Genomic DNA, 16,125 nt, shown 5'->3' with positions numbered 1-16,125 from the left:
GGTATATTTACCTATGTAGCATTCAGTGTGTTAGAACAGGTAGCAACCAAAAATCTTGCTGCAAAGAAAAATACTTGTAACATATCAAATTAACTTTCTAAATATTAATATTTTTTAATACTCTAGTGCAAAAAGCATATAATTAGCAATAAGCCCTAAGGGGGGGGGGGGTTGGGAAAAACCCTAGGCTCACAAACCCTTTATTTATTCCCAGATTTCAAACAGAACAAAGTATCCTGGGGTATAGTTGTACAGTTTTTTATCTTGCTTTGCAGACTGCCTTTAAGGCAGACCTGTATGCAATCCCAAGGAAACTCCAACCCAGACTTTCCTGTAGCAACTAAAACTGTCACGTTTATTTTATTATTATATTTGTTTGTGGTGATCTCAGTTGAAATCAATGGATTGCCTTTTGTATAATAGGTTTCTTTACATATAATTTTCATTCTACATTTACAGTTTAAAAAGACCAGACAGAGGTTGACAGATTTAATACATTGAAAGGTAAAGCTTCTTGTTCAGATGAGCAGAGCATATGTTGTGCCAGGGAGCTTACATTTCAAAAATGGCTTCAGAAGCATGCCAGGTATGAGAAATTGTCAACAGAGCAGAGTTCATGCAAGCTGACATGTTACAATTAATATTTATGCCCTTCTCATAATTAGAGTAGGAGGCTTTCTTCCTTAACCTATATAAAGATTTCAGCGTTTCTAGTAAGCTACTTACCCTTCCTTTACATGATTTTCTCTTTTTTAACTTGTGCAACAAGTGAGTAAGCTTTAAGAAAATAAACTCCTCACAGGAAGTACCCCTGTACCTTTCTGACTTCCTCAAAATGAATTTAAGCAAAACAGAACAACACACTGGATTTACTCATTTATTGGCATTCAAACTTTGATTGAAAGTGCAATTGAGATCAATGAAGATTATCCTATTTGTCCTGAGAGGGCTTTAACATATGACAGCACTGTGTATGTTATGAAGTGGCAGGATAAAAGAGAAGCAAATCTATTAGGCTGCTTTGCTTATCATTTTATCAGATAGTTCTGTGAGTACAAATTTATCATTATTTCTTCATGGTGACATAGGGAAATTTGGTCATACCTTTAAATTTTGAAAAGCCACAGAACTTTTCAGTATCTGCAATAAAGTGCTAATTATTGATATCATATGTAGTCTGTCAAAATACTATTCATTGGGCTCTTCTGTTTTCTTGTAGTGGAAGACCTATAATCCAACCTTTTCACAAGTGGAAATATGGTTCCGATTTGTCTTTGTAGTTCTTACTTTTATGGTCACGGTAAGATGTTCTTGCAGCTTTTCTGGAGTTTATTATGTAGGTGGCTGATAACACTGCTCTGTAATGCTGTGTTTAGGAATTTAACCCCAGGCAGCAAAGTTGACATGTCACTTAATGGGTGTAAAAATGTTTCTGAAATACTTGTGTAGTTGCTGTTTTTATGTTTTTACAAGTGCTATTGAAGGGACATTAAGAAAATAGGGTAAGTGGGAAAACTTGCTTTTCTACACTCTGGGTTTGGATTAACCAGGGTAAAAATTGCTTAGACAAACGAAATTGTGATGAGATGCTAAAGAAAAGTATTTTTTTGCAGTGTAGGTAGTCTCAGGAAATAGGTTGGCCAGAGTGTGAGCTGTTTGACCTTGATCTAACATGAAAGTTACCACTTTCTTGGATGGGCTAGATGACCTCCAGAAGCCCCTTACAAGCTAAATTATGCAATGATTTAGATGATGTCTCCTCTCTAACCTGTAGAAGAAGTATTTGGAGAAAAAATACAACATAAAATCTAAAATTCTGAATTTTCAGAGTAGGGGCACCGAAGTACTACACACTTCCATAGCATTTATCTCTCAGATGATGTTGCTCAGGTAATTGTGACTATAAAATGCAATCTGCTTTTTAAAAAAGTGAGTTCAAGTGAAAGTCATTGGTAGTATGTAACCAGTAATGAGGCAACATCGTTTTCTTCCAGCAAGTTGTTGATTTTCATGTTCTGGCTGGTTTACTTCTCAGTTTGCTTGAGAAATTAAGTAATTTGCTTTGGGGTCAGTGAGCAAACTTGAAATAGGAAGTAGGAGGTCTGGCTCCTATTTTACAGTATTTTCACAAGGCCTTTGCCACTGAGGTAGTCTTTGCAGTGTGCTGTGCTCTCTTAGCTTTGGTTAAACCACTGAAGGCTCTATTCCTTCCTTACAAATTGTTGTTGCTTTACAGTGTCTGTTTGCACATTCCCTGCGGAAATTCTCCATGAGAGACTGGGGTATTGAACAGAAATGGATGTCCATCCTACTTCCTCTCTTGCTACTCTATAACGGTACTTGCATCCTTGAATTTTTAGAAAGGCACCTTTTTAAATAGGAAGCAGGAAAAAAAAGAGAAGGCAAAATGGAGTTTTCCCCTGAACTTATAAGCAGTTGTTTATAAAGCTTCAGAAAACTAAATTTTAAAAAACCCAACCCTTTCCAAGTGTTGCAAATTCAAGGGCATAGCAAGTGGGTGGATTTTGTTCTCAGTCACATGGATGTCAGCTATTGTTTAATGCTCTGACTGGAATAGGTGCCCTGCTATACTTAACCTTTCAATTTCTGTTTGTCTGCTGTCTTACTTCTTCATTTTTCAAATACTCACACTTTAGTTAAAAATGGAGACTGCTTTTAGCCCGGTAAAACACAGCAAATTCTAGCAGTTCCAAAAGAATATTTGCATCTTAGTCATTATATGATAATTTTTTAGGTTGTCACCATTAACAGTGGTTTGGTAGAAAGTCTAAAAACTTGAAATCTTCTAGAAATGTTGGCAACCATTTGAGATGATTTCTACAGCAGAGTGGATTGCACCATTTTCTTTCTTAATATCTTCAAAATAAAGCAAGCTTCAGTTTCATTTACTAGTGTAATTTGAAAAAATCTTGGGTTTTTTTCTTCTGCTGAAGATAGATTCTGCTTTGCTTTGCATATTGAAAGGTGTTTTTTCTCTCACTTTTTTTTCTTATTTTGTTACAGATCCATTTTTCCCCCTTTCTTTTTTGGTGAACAGCTGGTTTCCTGGAATGCTGGATGATCTATTCCAGTCATTGTTTCTGTGTGCACTGTTGTTGTTCTGGCTTTGTGTCTACCATGGTATAAGAGTACAGGTAAGAGATGCAACAGTATTTTCTACTTACTGAGGAGGCAGGACTTGTTTTGTTTAGTTCTCTCAAAAAGTGGCCAAAATGAAATAAAATTCTTAAACAGGAGTTTGTTTTATTAATAAAGTACAGTGTGACATATGAAGCTTTGGAGTTAGAATGATTTATGGTGAAGTAGATTATTTTGAGTCAACCAAACCTAAATGAAATAGATGGGACAGTCGTCAGAATTATGATGCCATTATGCTTCATTCTTGCTTGAAGGGTTCTGATGTTGTATGTGGTAGTTGATTGGTTTTTTAAACTACTTTAAAATACTATGTAAGAGAAATAGGAATTCTGGAGTCTATTCCTGTATTTGTATTATCAGTGAAATACGTGGGGCCTTATAAATAGGATGCTCCAACTCTACTTCATCTCATACAAATGATGGTAGAGTATAATGTCTTCTCTAGTCACTTGTGTAGGATAAAAATACAGAAGAGGAGTCTCTTAATGCAGTTCATTTTGAGTGAAACAAAGATGATAGTTATTTTGTTCTGTCAAGAATGAATAAAATCTCAAGTGTGGGTTCACACTTCCACCACACTATTGTTTTCTTAACAGGGGGAACGGAAGTGCTTAACTTTCTATCTGCCCAAATTTTTTATTGTTGGACTGTTGTGGCTGGCCTCAGTTACACTGGGAATATGGCAAACGTAAGTAATTTAAAATGCATTGCATAAGTATGAGCTGAGAGTGTTCAAGAATGACAAGATTGTGTCTACCTAGTGGTATCTGTTTCTTAATGCTCTGATTGTGATGCAAGAATGGAGTTCAAACTCTTACATCTTCCTGTTCTGCAAATTGTGACTGGTTTGAAAACAGTTCTCCGTGGACAACCTAGTAAATAATTTCATAAATCTGAGTGTGATCTAGACATCACTACTTTGATGTGATGTTATGGCTCCCTACAAGAGCCATAGCTAGTGCTATAGCTCAATTTTTAGTAACTGAAGCAACAGTTTCTCTGTAGTCAATTATGACATAGTTTGACCAGACTTTCTTGACTAATGAACCTGCACAATTGGTACTGGCATGGTGTAGTCAAGCTGTGCTGTCTTTACTCAGAACTCTGTTCTTTGCTTTGTTTAGTGGTTCTCCTTTTTTTTCCAATTTGTTGCGTTAACATAAAGGTGTCACTTCTCCACTCAGAAAACTTCATCCGTATTAGTACATGTGTAGTTTCTATACTGTTTAATCTCAAGTGTTTGCTTCTTATTATATCTCTCAGAAGGAAGATACCTTCTAACCTTCTCCTTGCCACTGTACATTTTTGAAAGCCGTGTAGTTGCAGGAAATGCTTGTGCTATTAGTAAAATTGCTATGAGGGAAGGCCTCATGCCACAGTTTTCTAAAGATAAGGATAAAATGTAGACACTGAATCCTGAAGACTTCTAGGAATCCTGAAGGCTTGTAGAAATTCACAAGATGTGCGTTTTCTAAAAAATAAGTGGGGAGATTAGACATGATCTCAATATAAATCTTCCATATTTCTTTTAATTCAGTTTGCTATGTATGGTAAATTATCATGACTACATTGGAATTAATGGCATTGCACCAACTTACACAGCCAAATGCTTTTGTTATAAACTCTATGTGGTAACCTTAAACCTTTTCTTTGCGAGTGGGTTTCTTGGTCAGCATGTCTTTTTAGCCTTGTCTGGAATTGTGCACGTACTACTTTTTAATTTTGAATCTTTTCTAGAGTGAATGAAGTACATGACCCTACATATCAATACAGGGTTGATACAGGTAATTTCCAGGTAAGTGAAAAATTACTTCGTACTGTCTAATTGTCAGGAACAGTTAGGCAGTGTAAGGAGATACAGGGTTTGTTCTTCTATAAAAATGTATAACAGTTTAGAAAACAGAAAATGCTGGTCAGACAGTCTTATTCTGACTAGACTACTTTTGGTTTTGCTTTAAATCATGCATAGACCATACTGAGATCTGTCCCACTGAAAAAGTAAATCGTCTTGCAAATCTGAAGACTAAACACCATAAGTTTGTTGGGATTGAAAGAAAAAGTTTTAAGTTGTTGTTTAGTTTTATGCATCTTAAGTCTCACTAAGGTCCTCTACCCTAGTAAATTTCAGACTTTCTTGTAAAGGAGGATTTGTATTGTTCTTGGGAGCTGTGTTTTTAGAAAATTATTGATATTCACTGAACTTGGAACTCGGTTAACAAAATCCTGGCTTCTATTAAGCATACCTTCTTTACATTCCCCAAAAATCTCCCTGAATGTATCACATCCTTGTTTCATGATCCTGTATACTACTTTCCCTGTATAAATGGACCATTCTATATTGTGCTTTTGGAAACTAATTATTTCTATTGACAGAAGAAGGAATGGCTGAAATCTCATTAAATAATAAAACCTAACCCTTTACTTATAGGGAATGAAAATCTTCTTCCTTGTGGTGGCAGCCACATATATTCTCTACCTTTTGTTCCTGATAGTGAGGGCATGCTCAGAACTTCGAAACATGCCTTATGTTGGTAAGAAATACGCCTTTTGATTCTTCCCAAATGGGCTTGCTTCTCCTAGGTATAGGTGTAAATTCACATAACTTTTCTCAATCTTTTTCAGATCTCAGGTTAAAGTTCTTGACTGCATTAACCTTTGTAGTGCTTGTCATTAGGTAAGACTTTTCGAATTTGTCAGTATTCTAACTTTTCTAACCTTTTTTGGGGGGCTTTGAATATATTTTGTTGCTAATAGATTAGTCAATGAAACTGAAGGCCTTTTAGTATTATCGTGATGGCAAGCATTTCTTATTTTTTTAACTCTTCTTGAGGATTTTTGAGCTAACTTTATATTATTACTGTGGCAGTGCACAAGATTTAGAAGTTCATTTGGCAGGGCTCTTCTGGAGCTTTGTAGGCTTCACTTAGTCAAAACAGAAGTTTACAGTTAGTTTCTTACATTAACGTTAATGTTTTCCTTGCACCAAGCTGTTATTTCAAATAGCTGTTGACTTACTGGATTGGTCTGTAGTGGATGAAATCTGAGGAGGATTTCTGCTTTTCTCAGCTAAATGCTAGCTTTTAATCATGAAAGAATCATAATTTAGAACAAGCAAAGCAAATGCATCTTAAATGGCCAGCATATTAACATAATTATTCTCTTATATACTCTTCTATCAACCTACTATTTCAGTTTTGCAGCCGAAGGACACAGTACACCTATATGCTTTATTTTTTTCCCCACAGCATTGTTATACTCTACCTACGCTTTGGAGCGCAAGTTCTACAGGACAACTTTGTTGCTGAGCTGTCAACTCATTATCAGAACTATATCCTTGTGTTGTGATACTGCTCAAGTAGGAATGTTAATCTGTTTTCATGCAGAAGGTGCTTTCAAATTATGTACCTAAGACTGAGACCTTTGACTTCTAGGTGGACTCTTGTAGTTGAGTCTGTTTTGTTTGAGGTTTCCTGTCAGCATTTTGAAATGGCTCTTTGTAAAGATTATGACCTATCAGTCTTATCTAGTGTGTCCACATGACATGCATCACAATTCTTGTGATTCTTTCCAATAGGAATGAAGTCTTAGACATGCATGCCTAGTGCATATCTAACTCATTTTAATGAGATTTTTATGACAAATTTGGTTGTATTTGCTGCCTCAGTTGTTTGCTCTATACTTACCAGTTGTCATGGGGCATACTAAAGTATGAGGAATTAATAGTTTTGATGTCACTGAAAATGCATTTGAGTATTGGTCCAAGTCTACATGTGATACAGGTCACAACAGAATTTAAGTAGTTTGGAAGAGACTATTTCTGATGTTCGTTGACAGCAGGATTGTGGCCTGCCCTGACCTGATTGTATTCCTTGCCCTGAACCATGAGATCCTAATACATTCTGCTTTCTCAGAGTGCTTGTGTGACTGCAGCTGCTCTGGTTTCTGATTAGCTTAGGTGTGAGTTGGGAGGTAGGTGAAAACAATAGGTAAACCTTTAGTATTCACCTACAACAATGGCAAGAAACCATCTTCAGAGTTCTTTCCACATGTAGTCCTTTCCCCTTCCTTCTTCATCATTGTACCAAGGAAGAACTTTTTAAAAAATAAACCAAACCAAACCCACCTGAACACTCAACTTACTCTGCTTTCTTTCAGCATTTGAGGCAAAACTATTTGATTGACCATGCACTCTACTGCTCAAGAGCAGGCTGTACCTCAGCAAATGCTACTTGTGTTAAAGTTTGGTTTTCAGTGGGAGTTTTACTTTGAAATAGCTTGAGTACATTAGTTGTCATTGAATTCCAAAATGCAGTTTTGTTTAGCCATTCATGCTCATAAACTTGAGTAAGATAAACATTCTTTCCATTGAAACAGCCTGTGCATGGGTTGGGTCTTGTTTCCAAAGTTAATGTGTATGGAACTATATTGAGCACTATCCTTGACACTTACTACCAGCAGAATTCTTATCATTTTATGGGTTGCTGAACTTTTATCTCTACACATTAGCCTTCGTGTATTCCCCCTCGAAGAATGCACTGTATGGTGAGTGTGAGCCATTGTCTGGCAAATGTGGGTGACAAGAGCTGCCATGTTAGCAGATGCTGTGCTGTGTCCTTGTTTTCTGGTTGTCTCATGTTCTGGTTGTCTCATGTTTTGGTTTGCTCTGAGTTAACATAAGCAGAAGCTGCACTCACCACTCCTGAGCAAATTAGTATTGGAAAGATGAAGGAACACAAAATGTAATCAACTGTTTAGCTGGGCTTGAATTCTTGTGCACTTAGATCAAGTTTACTGTCAGCGTGAGGTTTGCATGTGATGCACCAACCTTTGAAGTGACTCACAGACAGCCCTTAAGGAACAACATCACTTCATTTTCACTTTGTTGTAACAAAAGTTAATACATTGGCATGCTGGCAAACTGGACTCTGAAATCCAAATGCTGTTGGAAAAGTAGGAGTGAAACTGATCTCTAATATGGGAGGAATTTTGGAGAACTTGCTATGAGGAGTGCTGTACAGGATCCCTATAAAGGGAGATAAAGAATTGAGTCAATGGCAATTCTGGTTTTGCATTCCGATGTAAAGGATACAGTCTGACTGATTGTATAATGATGATTATAAAACATTTCCCTCACTAACAGATAAAGATCATTAAAATAAATATTTTTACTGAGTGCATTCTCTGCTTTAAGTGTTCTGTTCAAGTTACAGAACCACAGAAGAGCCCAGGTTGGAAGAGACCTGGAAAGATGATGTGGCCCAATCTTTCATGGGAAAGGAGGCCTATATGCGATTATCAGACTGTCCTATCATATCTTGTATGCTGAGAGCATGCAAGGGGAAGGCACTAAATAGTGGAGCTTGAGATGTGGAGTTGAGATGGACAGAACTGTTTCAGAAAAATGCTGTTTTTACATCCAGAATGGAAAAAGAACTGGCTGGATGCAGATCAAGTTGAAAGCTTTCTGCTGGATTGCAGAAATACTTGTTTGTAGACAGCAGAAGGTAAAATGCTGCCAGAAAAAGATGCTGTAGCAAATTGCTAGATTGAATTTTACTTGCATATATGTGTGAACTGCAGCTAAACAGCACAAGATTATGCAAGAAATGAAGGCCTTAAAACAAGCTAGAGAGAATTGTCATAAATAGCAATTGCAAAGTATGTGGTTTTTTTTCATCTCACCATAAAGCTACAAGTCCTTCCTTCATGTCTTTCAAGGATAGAAAATAACTGAATAATCACTGACTTGCAGTCAAGGGATTCCAACTTTGTTCTACTACATTTTTAACTTAGAAATAACCGAGAAGTCTGTGCTTTTTAAATACATTAAAAATTCTGATTAGGAATAATTAACTTACGTGCAGGTTGAAATACAACACAGGAAATGGCACAGGGGAGGAAATGAATGTAGGCAACACGGAGAATATCTTTGTAAAAATGAGATAATTATGTTGTCTCCTTAACTCTTCAGAGCACTATAATTATGTGGCTGAAGGGTAGTGAATTCAAAGGAGAAAATTGCTGTTTGGATATAGTTTTGTTGAAGTGGGGTTGTGACTGCCTTGGAAGTTGTTGTGTCTGTTGCTACAGTGTTGAGTTAGCACTACGGTCACGTTTCTATATTTAACACACTAAATTAACCCTGATTTGTGTTTTCCAGAATCACAGTTGAAAGACAATCCTGCTTTTTCTATGCTGAATGATTCAGATGATGATGTAATTTATGGGTAAGATTATGAAATACCTATGCAGAGTTACTTCTGATGTGTTATTTTTGTGGTATTCTTTTACATATAAATTCAGTGAAGGGTTTGTTAGTGAAAGTTTTCTGCCTAAAGAATATAAATGTGGTCTTTTCTGAAACAAATGCAGTGAGAATGCATGTTTTTTTTTCCTTGGGTTTTTGGTTTCTAAAAGGGATTGCCATGGCACTGACAGGTAAGAAAGTATTATGATGCTGATAGCTCATGGAGTGAAGGCAGTAAGAGCTGTGAAGGGGAAAGGGCTTCCTTTTTACACTGGGAAGAGCAGCAGGAGTCAGATGGAATTAGCAAAGAGTCAGCTCTTAAGTAAATGCTTCAGGGAAGGAGAGTGTTGCTTGTTATGTCTCTAGCACTTACTGAATGAAGAACAATCAATTCTAGCAAAACTTCCTTGCCTTGTGTGATTTTTTTTTTTTTTTTTTTTTTATGTAATATGAGAATTGTAGTAGCACTGAAAACCCATCCCAGTCGGTGTCTCTGTGCTGGACACTGAAATACACCCATCATGTTTTCACCTGTTACCAAAGATGCTGAAGTGGCTGAACCAGTTAGAATGGGACCAACACTGCTCTAACCTGAACAAGTTCATGCTGGGATGACTTGCCTTTGGTTAGTTAGATGAGTAGTGGTAGTGCCAGCTTGCTTCTTGCAAATCTGTGTGAAAAATTGCTTTCTCTGGAATAACTTCTATTATGTGTTGTCCTCTGGAGAAAAATCATGTGTTGTTCATAGCTCCCACAAGGAAGAAAAACAGATACCAGCTTCTTACCCAAGTAACAATTTGATACCTCAATGTAGTTTAGGACTTTCCTCTTTATTTTCAACTTCCTATCTGAACACCATGTTCAGAAATTGCAACGCATGTCTGTTTCACAGGAGTGACTATGAAGAGATGCCCCTTCAGAACGGCCAAGCTATTAGAGCCAAGTATAAAGAAGAGTCAGACAGTGATTGAATGGTTGACTGCTTTCAATGCAGACAGACTTGTTCATGTGGAGTTCAGCCAATTCTGAAGTTTTCCTAGATGGACAGCTTATTTGGTTTCCTGCAGTCTGCTATCATCTGAACATCAACTCCCAGGAGGGACATCCTGCTTCCGTTTCTATTTACAAGGATAAAACTGAGGGGGAAAAAAATGATGGCAATGGTTGTGGTGAAAATTGAAGAAACCAAAATTTTTACATGTCTTATAAAATGCCTGATAGCAGGACGTCTGTAGACTTAAAATCTTTGTCTGTTTCCATTTAAAAGTCTCACAGATTGTATACTGAGTTTCAGATTGCTTCCTTGCTTTTTTGTTTTGGTTTTTTTCTTCTTTTTTTCTCTTTAGGATGATGTGGAGCATATTGCCATTCATCTGTTTCATTTTGCATTAGCTGTTTTGTATACTGTCCACCGTGGTATGAAGTGCCTCGTTTCCCTTTCCATTTTCTACCTTAGCCTTTTGAGCTGGAGGTAGGGAATGAAGTGTTTTTGCTTGTGTTTTTATAATCAGTGCAAGAAGACACAAGCTTTCTATTCTGCCTTCAAATAAGTGATATAGACTTAAGGCCATTTGAAAAATACATTTCAGTAAGTTTACCGGATGTGTGAGTGCAAGATACAGGCAAATAGGCAAGTTACAGTGAGCCAAAATAGTCTCAGTGGTGCAAAATTATTTTTTATAATATGTTTTGTGACATGCTTTACTGCCATAGCAGAAGTGTCTGTGTTTTTTGGTTTTTTTTTAAACAGCCCTTTCAAATGGAAATATTTCAGCAACAGCATCTCAGGAGGAAGTTAGTGCTGGCTTTGTACTGGTCTTATGCTGGAGGAAATTGTTACTTGCAGAGAATAGAGTATGAAAGTTTTCTAAGGAATTAAGTTTCAAATTTCCAAACATTTCATTTTTAGAGGTTTTTTTTCCTCTAATCAATCTTCCCTTAAGTTGTATTAATAGCTACTCTGCATGCTAGGCACAGTTGTGATTGCTCATGTATTGAATGTGCCTGAGAGTCAGTGAGCCTGTTCTGTGCACAGTTCAGTTTCTTTGTCATACCAGTTGCCACCTGTATGATGGGAATTTTTACTAGCACATTTTGTGATTATCTGTATTCCAGTCTGAGGTGGAACAAAGTTATATGGGAATTAAGTATTCCTTGTACAATGCTGCTGCTTCTCTATTTAGAAGTAGGTTTTCTCCTACACTATTGTTGAGTTCTTTATTTAAGACGTTTGTTTGTAGCTACTTTTGTTTTCAGATACTTGACCTTTCTAAAAGTATATCCTTTTCCCATGTACTTGTAACAGAGATTTACTCTTGTAAAATTTCTCTGCCCTGCTGCTTCAGAAGACTCTCAAAAGCACTGTTAATCTACTATGATATGGTGGTGCTGGGTTGCACTAGGGAATTGTGCTCATCAGTTAAGTAGTTTAAGCAGAATAGTGCAATGAAGTCCTGCTAGACTTGCTAAATCATATTGGGGAAAAAGGAGATTCATTGTGCTTTAATGCAACAATTGCTCTAGACTGTGCCCATTGCAGCAGCCTCCTGCTGGCTGTTCAAGATTGTGAAGGGGAGGCTGCACAAAGCAGCAACTCACTTCGAGGAGACCAAAGGAACTGCTTCATGTGGTCACGCCCTTGTTGTCATGGAATAGTGCAGATTAAATCAGTGCTCTGCTAAAGATGTGTTGTGAAACACTGTATGTGTGTGTGTGAGAAAGAGAGAGAGGGAGACCTTTCTAAAATTTTGTAGAGCTGTGAAAATTTGTGATAGTATCTGAAATTGAAACCTTTTTGTGCCAGGGATCATTTCTTTGTTAGAAGCCAAAGCACTGATGGATGGCTAAAGAAAGGAAATTGCTGGGGAGGAAGAGCAGGTTTTTCCTTTTAACTTCTGAAGTAATACCGATTAAGAACATACAGGAAAACACTAAAGAAGTAATTAGAGTTAGTGGTGGTTTTCTTTCCAGTAAACTGTAGTAAAATGTACCTTCAGCACTTCTTTTTAGACTATTTTGAAAGGGAATGGGAGGTGCTCTGTATTCTAAAATTGTAGAGTTAGTTCTCATTTACACTATTCCTGAGTTAACTCTCCCTATTTGAATGTGCAGAGTCAGACTTGGCAACCAATTTTTGTTTGGCATTGTTTACATAAACCAAATCCTTTCAAGTTCCATTGGAGTAACAATGGGTACAGGAAGTAGGTTCTCAAAAACTGGTATTTACATGATTCTTATATATTCAGATATTCTTCTTCTGATATTGTTTAATTCTCTCCTAAATAGTTATGAAGAGATAAAATTTGACCAATGTTCAAAGTACACTAATGTTTCTTACCACAGTCTGAAGTGGTTATTGCAGGTAACTCTTAAAATAGTGTTATTCCTTGGGATTTCATTAACTAAAAAAACATATTTTTAATCTAACTTGGAGTTTATTTTTTCTAAGCTGTTTTCAATCCATGTCTCTTGCGGTTGTGTTTGAATAAACTTCACTACATCACTACATTTAAAGTGGAAATAGAAAAGCTAAGAATGGGAAATGTGTACTTAAAGGAAGTGTCTCATTATGAAAATAGTGAGAAAATAATTTCTGTGGTCATTTTTCGAGATTATATTTAAGCAATGTTTGCCATGCAAAACAGCTTTCTATTTTGGAAGTGCTACAGTGTTGTGGTAGCTTGGTTGAATCACTGTTGCATCAAATTCAATATACGGTAAGATGTTAAAAGCAATGAAGCAGATGAGGAATTAGTTTTGCTAGCAAGACTCCTCTTATTTCCATGATTGGAGAGCAGAGACAATATTTGAAGAACATTCCAATATGGATTGTAAACAGCTTGGGAGTAGATGGCATAAATTCTTCTCTAAGTATTGGAATCTAAGGGTCAAACAGAAGAAATCTGTTTAAGAAGCTAGCCTGGCTTTCCTTTTATTACTGCTAAAGTAGTTATTTCCATCACTACTGCAACTGTACAAAACAAGAAATGTACACAGGAAGGCCCCACAGCACATAGTGATCCTGGCTCTAAAGGAGATTTCTTCCGTTAGTAACCGCAAGACTTCCAGGTAGGTGCACAGTGATTACAAGGAACTTCTAAGAAATCAGTGAAGAAATTGAGTGCAGTCATAGCAACTACTTTCTGTGGTATTTGCTTTACAAATACAGTTGATGTTGAAATTTGTGGAAAACTTTCCTAGGACTGGCAAAGAGGAAGCCTAAGTCTTAACACCAGTAAGAAACAGCTTGTGCATTGGATCTGTAGTACCAATATTGGGGAGAATAGTTCCAGCTAGGAAAGACTGATCTGTTCTCTTTCTTTGAGCCAAATGACATTTTATCCATGGTCATGTAATTTCCCCACCCATTTCCTTTTACTTATGCCAGTAATAACTTATGCATTACTGTAAAGCTTTTTTTAGGAGTTTGTAAATATGTAAAATGAAAATACGGAAAAATTGTGTACCAAAATGGTATAAAAATGTGTAAGATAAATGCTCTGTTTAATGAGAAGCTGTAATTAAATGCTGCTTTGAGAAAGTGTGCATGAGGACATATTAAATATCTGTGTATTTGTAAGTTGTGCTAATAACAGTAAATTATCCATTTATGTTGCAAAATTCATGATAATGTGGAATATGAAGGAAAATTGAATATTTTACTTCAAGGAAGTTTCTTGGAAGACTTTATGTGCATAATCATTGTTAAATATGTTCATAATAAAGTTTTATATCTTTATATTGTATCCTGGGTTTATTTTTGTTCTACTGAAATTTAGTTTCCTTCTCATAAACTATTTTCATGAGTTACACATTTTCAGTGTACATGCATTTTCTTATGCATATTTAAACTTGGTTAATTGCATAAGGATGGGATCCAAGAGGCTGTGTCATTGCAGATGTTTTGTATTGTTTATTGAGGGGTTTTTTATTATCTTGCCTGGGTGGTTAAAGGTGGAAGGATAGGTTGCTAAATTTTTTAAATATGCCAGCCAGGTTACATAAGGGACCTGGCATTTTCAAATGGCTTCACAGTGTCTTTGCAAAGCCTGCTGTGGTCATGCTGGCAGTGAGAACTCTCCTGGTGAATGCTAATACCAGATGCTGATGTCATTCATCAACTTCTTACAACTCTATCTTCCAAGATTCTACTCATAGCTGGTAGACTGAAAAGTGATCAGCACATCACTTGCTGTTTGGAGTGATGCCATTTCTTATATAAACTCAAGGGGAGACTGAAATCTCTCTTGCTGAATGAAATGGCACAAATGGACATGCAGCTTAGTCCTGGCTGTAGTATCAGATAGGGTGGTGTAGTTAATCCCAGAACCCTTTCCTTAGGTTTTAGTTAACACAGGTGGCAGCAACAGTAAATGGCTTCCCTCTTCCTCTCCTGCAGACTTGGGGCTGCCATGCCTCCCATTTCTGTAGCTGTAATCATATAAAGAACTATGGCAGTAAGCAAGAGACAGCAGAGACTGACTGTGTAATTATCTTGAATGCTCCATCCACGGTTTAGTTTTTGTTTGTTTTTTTTTTAAAGCAAATTACCTAGAGCCAGAATTCTGCCAGTTCATTACCCAAATGCTTTACTTTGATGGCCAGTACATCTCAGTGCCAACCTCTGGAAAAAGTGCTTAAAACTGAAGTGTTTGATGGTAATGAAAATTTAAAAATCGGTTCCTGTAGAACACTAAAACAGTAATATACAATTGCTATGCAATTTCAAAGAAAAGCACTATTTAATCATGGGAGTGGGAAACCAACACTCAAAAATTCACAACCTCTACATCCCTTTCTGTAGTCCTAAAACTTACATTGGAAGTACTAGTTATTACTCACATGTAAAACCAGCTCTGAAACTGTGTCTACTTTTCTGTAGCGCATCTCCTGTTTTAATGCATCAGGGGTTTCTCTTCCCATGCAGCCTTTACACTGACAAGCATCTCAAATATTTGTTGGTTTTTGTTTTGTTTCGTTTCTTGCAGTTCAGCATATGCATGAACTAACAAATAGCAAAAAATCAAGGGATTTGATATTAATAACATGAACAAAAGACAAGGAATATCTGAGTGGCCTGACTAAGAAGCAAATATTGACTCAAAGTACATAAAACTTGTTTCTTTTAAGTGTAAATAAACAGTTCAGTAGATACTACACTGCCAGCATCATTCAGGCATGATGGAAAGGAGAAAATGTAAACATCCAGATGAAAAGTTTCCTTAGCAACTCAAGATAGCAAAGATTTATTCTGTTCATGACAAGTTTCTCTCTGACCCTAATGACTGTTTTTAGGCATGATATTCAATCTGATTTTATTATTTTCTTTTTACAGGTGTTGTATGATTTCTGACTGAAGACTGAACCCATGCTAACCTCTTACAGCAACATAAGGGATGTGCTCCTCAGGCTAAGGTATACACACTGTAGAGCCTGTAGCACCCACTAGGACGTTCATCAAAAGAATGAAACGGCTTGTCATGAAGATGTTTTGAAACTGGAATGTCAGCAGAAATACTGAGCCTTACAGCTCTATTAGAAGTCTTAAATGTACCAAGCCTAAAGCTGCTGATACATATACCTGTTCTGCTCTTCTGACAGCAGATATGGATAGGGAGGAAGAAGGTCAAAGCCTTGCCTAGCACAGGGCTTTTCACAGTCTGACTGCACTGAGCAGTTAGCGCAGAGCACTGAGCACTTAACACTATGGCAAACAAATC

General features: G+C 36.8%; 1 protein-coding gene across 2 annotated transcripts in view; it reads left to right on the top strand.

Moving 5' to 3' along the window:
- The window catches only part of TMEM181 (transmembrane protein 181), a 34,121-nt gene extending 19,977 nt beyond the window's left edge, over window positions 1-14,144 (top strand). For both annotated transcript variants that reach the window (XM_033055300.1, XM_033055301.1), the window contains exons 7-17: window positions 1,220-1,300; window positions 2,237-2,336; window positions 3,025-3,155; window positions 3,756-3,847; window positions 4,897-4,954; window positions 5,588-5,690; window positions 5,782-5,833; window positions 6,405-6,487; window positions 7,612-7,701; window positions 9,320-9,386; window positions 10,299-14,144. In XM_033055300.1, coding sequence (XP_032911191.1) covers window positions 1,220-1,300; window positions 2,237-2,336; window positions 3,025-3,155; window positions 3,756-3,847; window positions 4,897-4,954; window positions 5,588-5,690; window positions 5,782-5,833; window positions 6,405-6,487; window positions 7,612-7,701; window positions 9,320-9,386; window positions 10,299-10,377 — 936 coding nt within the window. In that variant the 3' untranslated portion in view covers window positions 10,378-14,144. The remainder of the gene's footprint in view (window positions 1-1,219; window positions 1,301-2,236; window positions 2,337-3,024; window positions 3,156-3,755; window positions 3,848-4,896; window positions 4,955-5,587; window positions 5,691-5,781; window positions 5,834-6,404; window positions 6,488-7,611; window positions 7,702-9,319; window positions 9,387-10,298) is intronic.
- The last annotated feature ends 1,981 nt before the right edge of the window (window positions 14,145-16,125 follow it).

The sequence above is a fragment of the Catharus ustulatus genome, chromosome 3, assembly GCF_009819885.2.
Source record: "Catharus ustulatus isolate bCatUst1 chromosome 3, bCatUst1.pri.v2, whole genome shotgun sequence".
NCBI lineage: Eukaryota > Metazoa > Chordata > Aves > Passeriformes > Turdidae > Catharus > Catharus ustulatus.
This window is presented reverse-complemented; position numbering and strand designations above follow the sequence as displayed.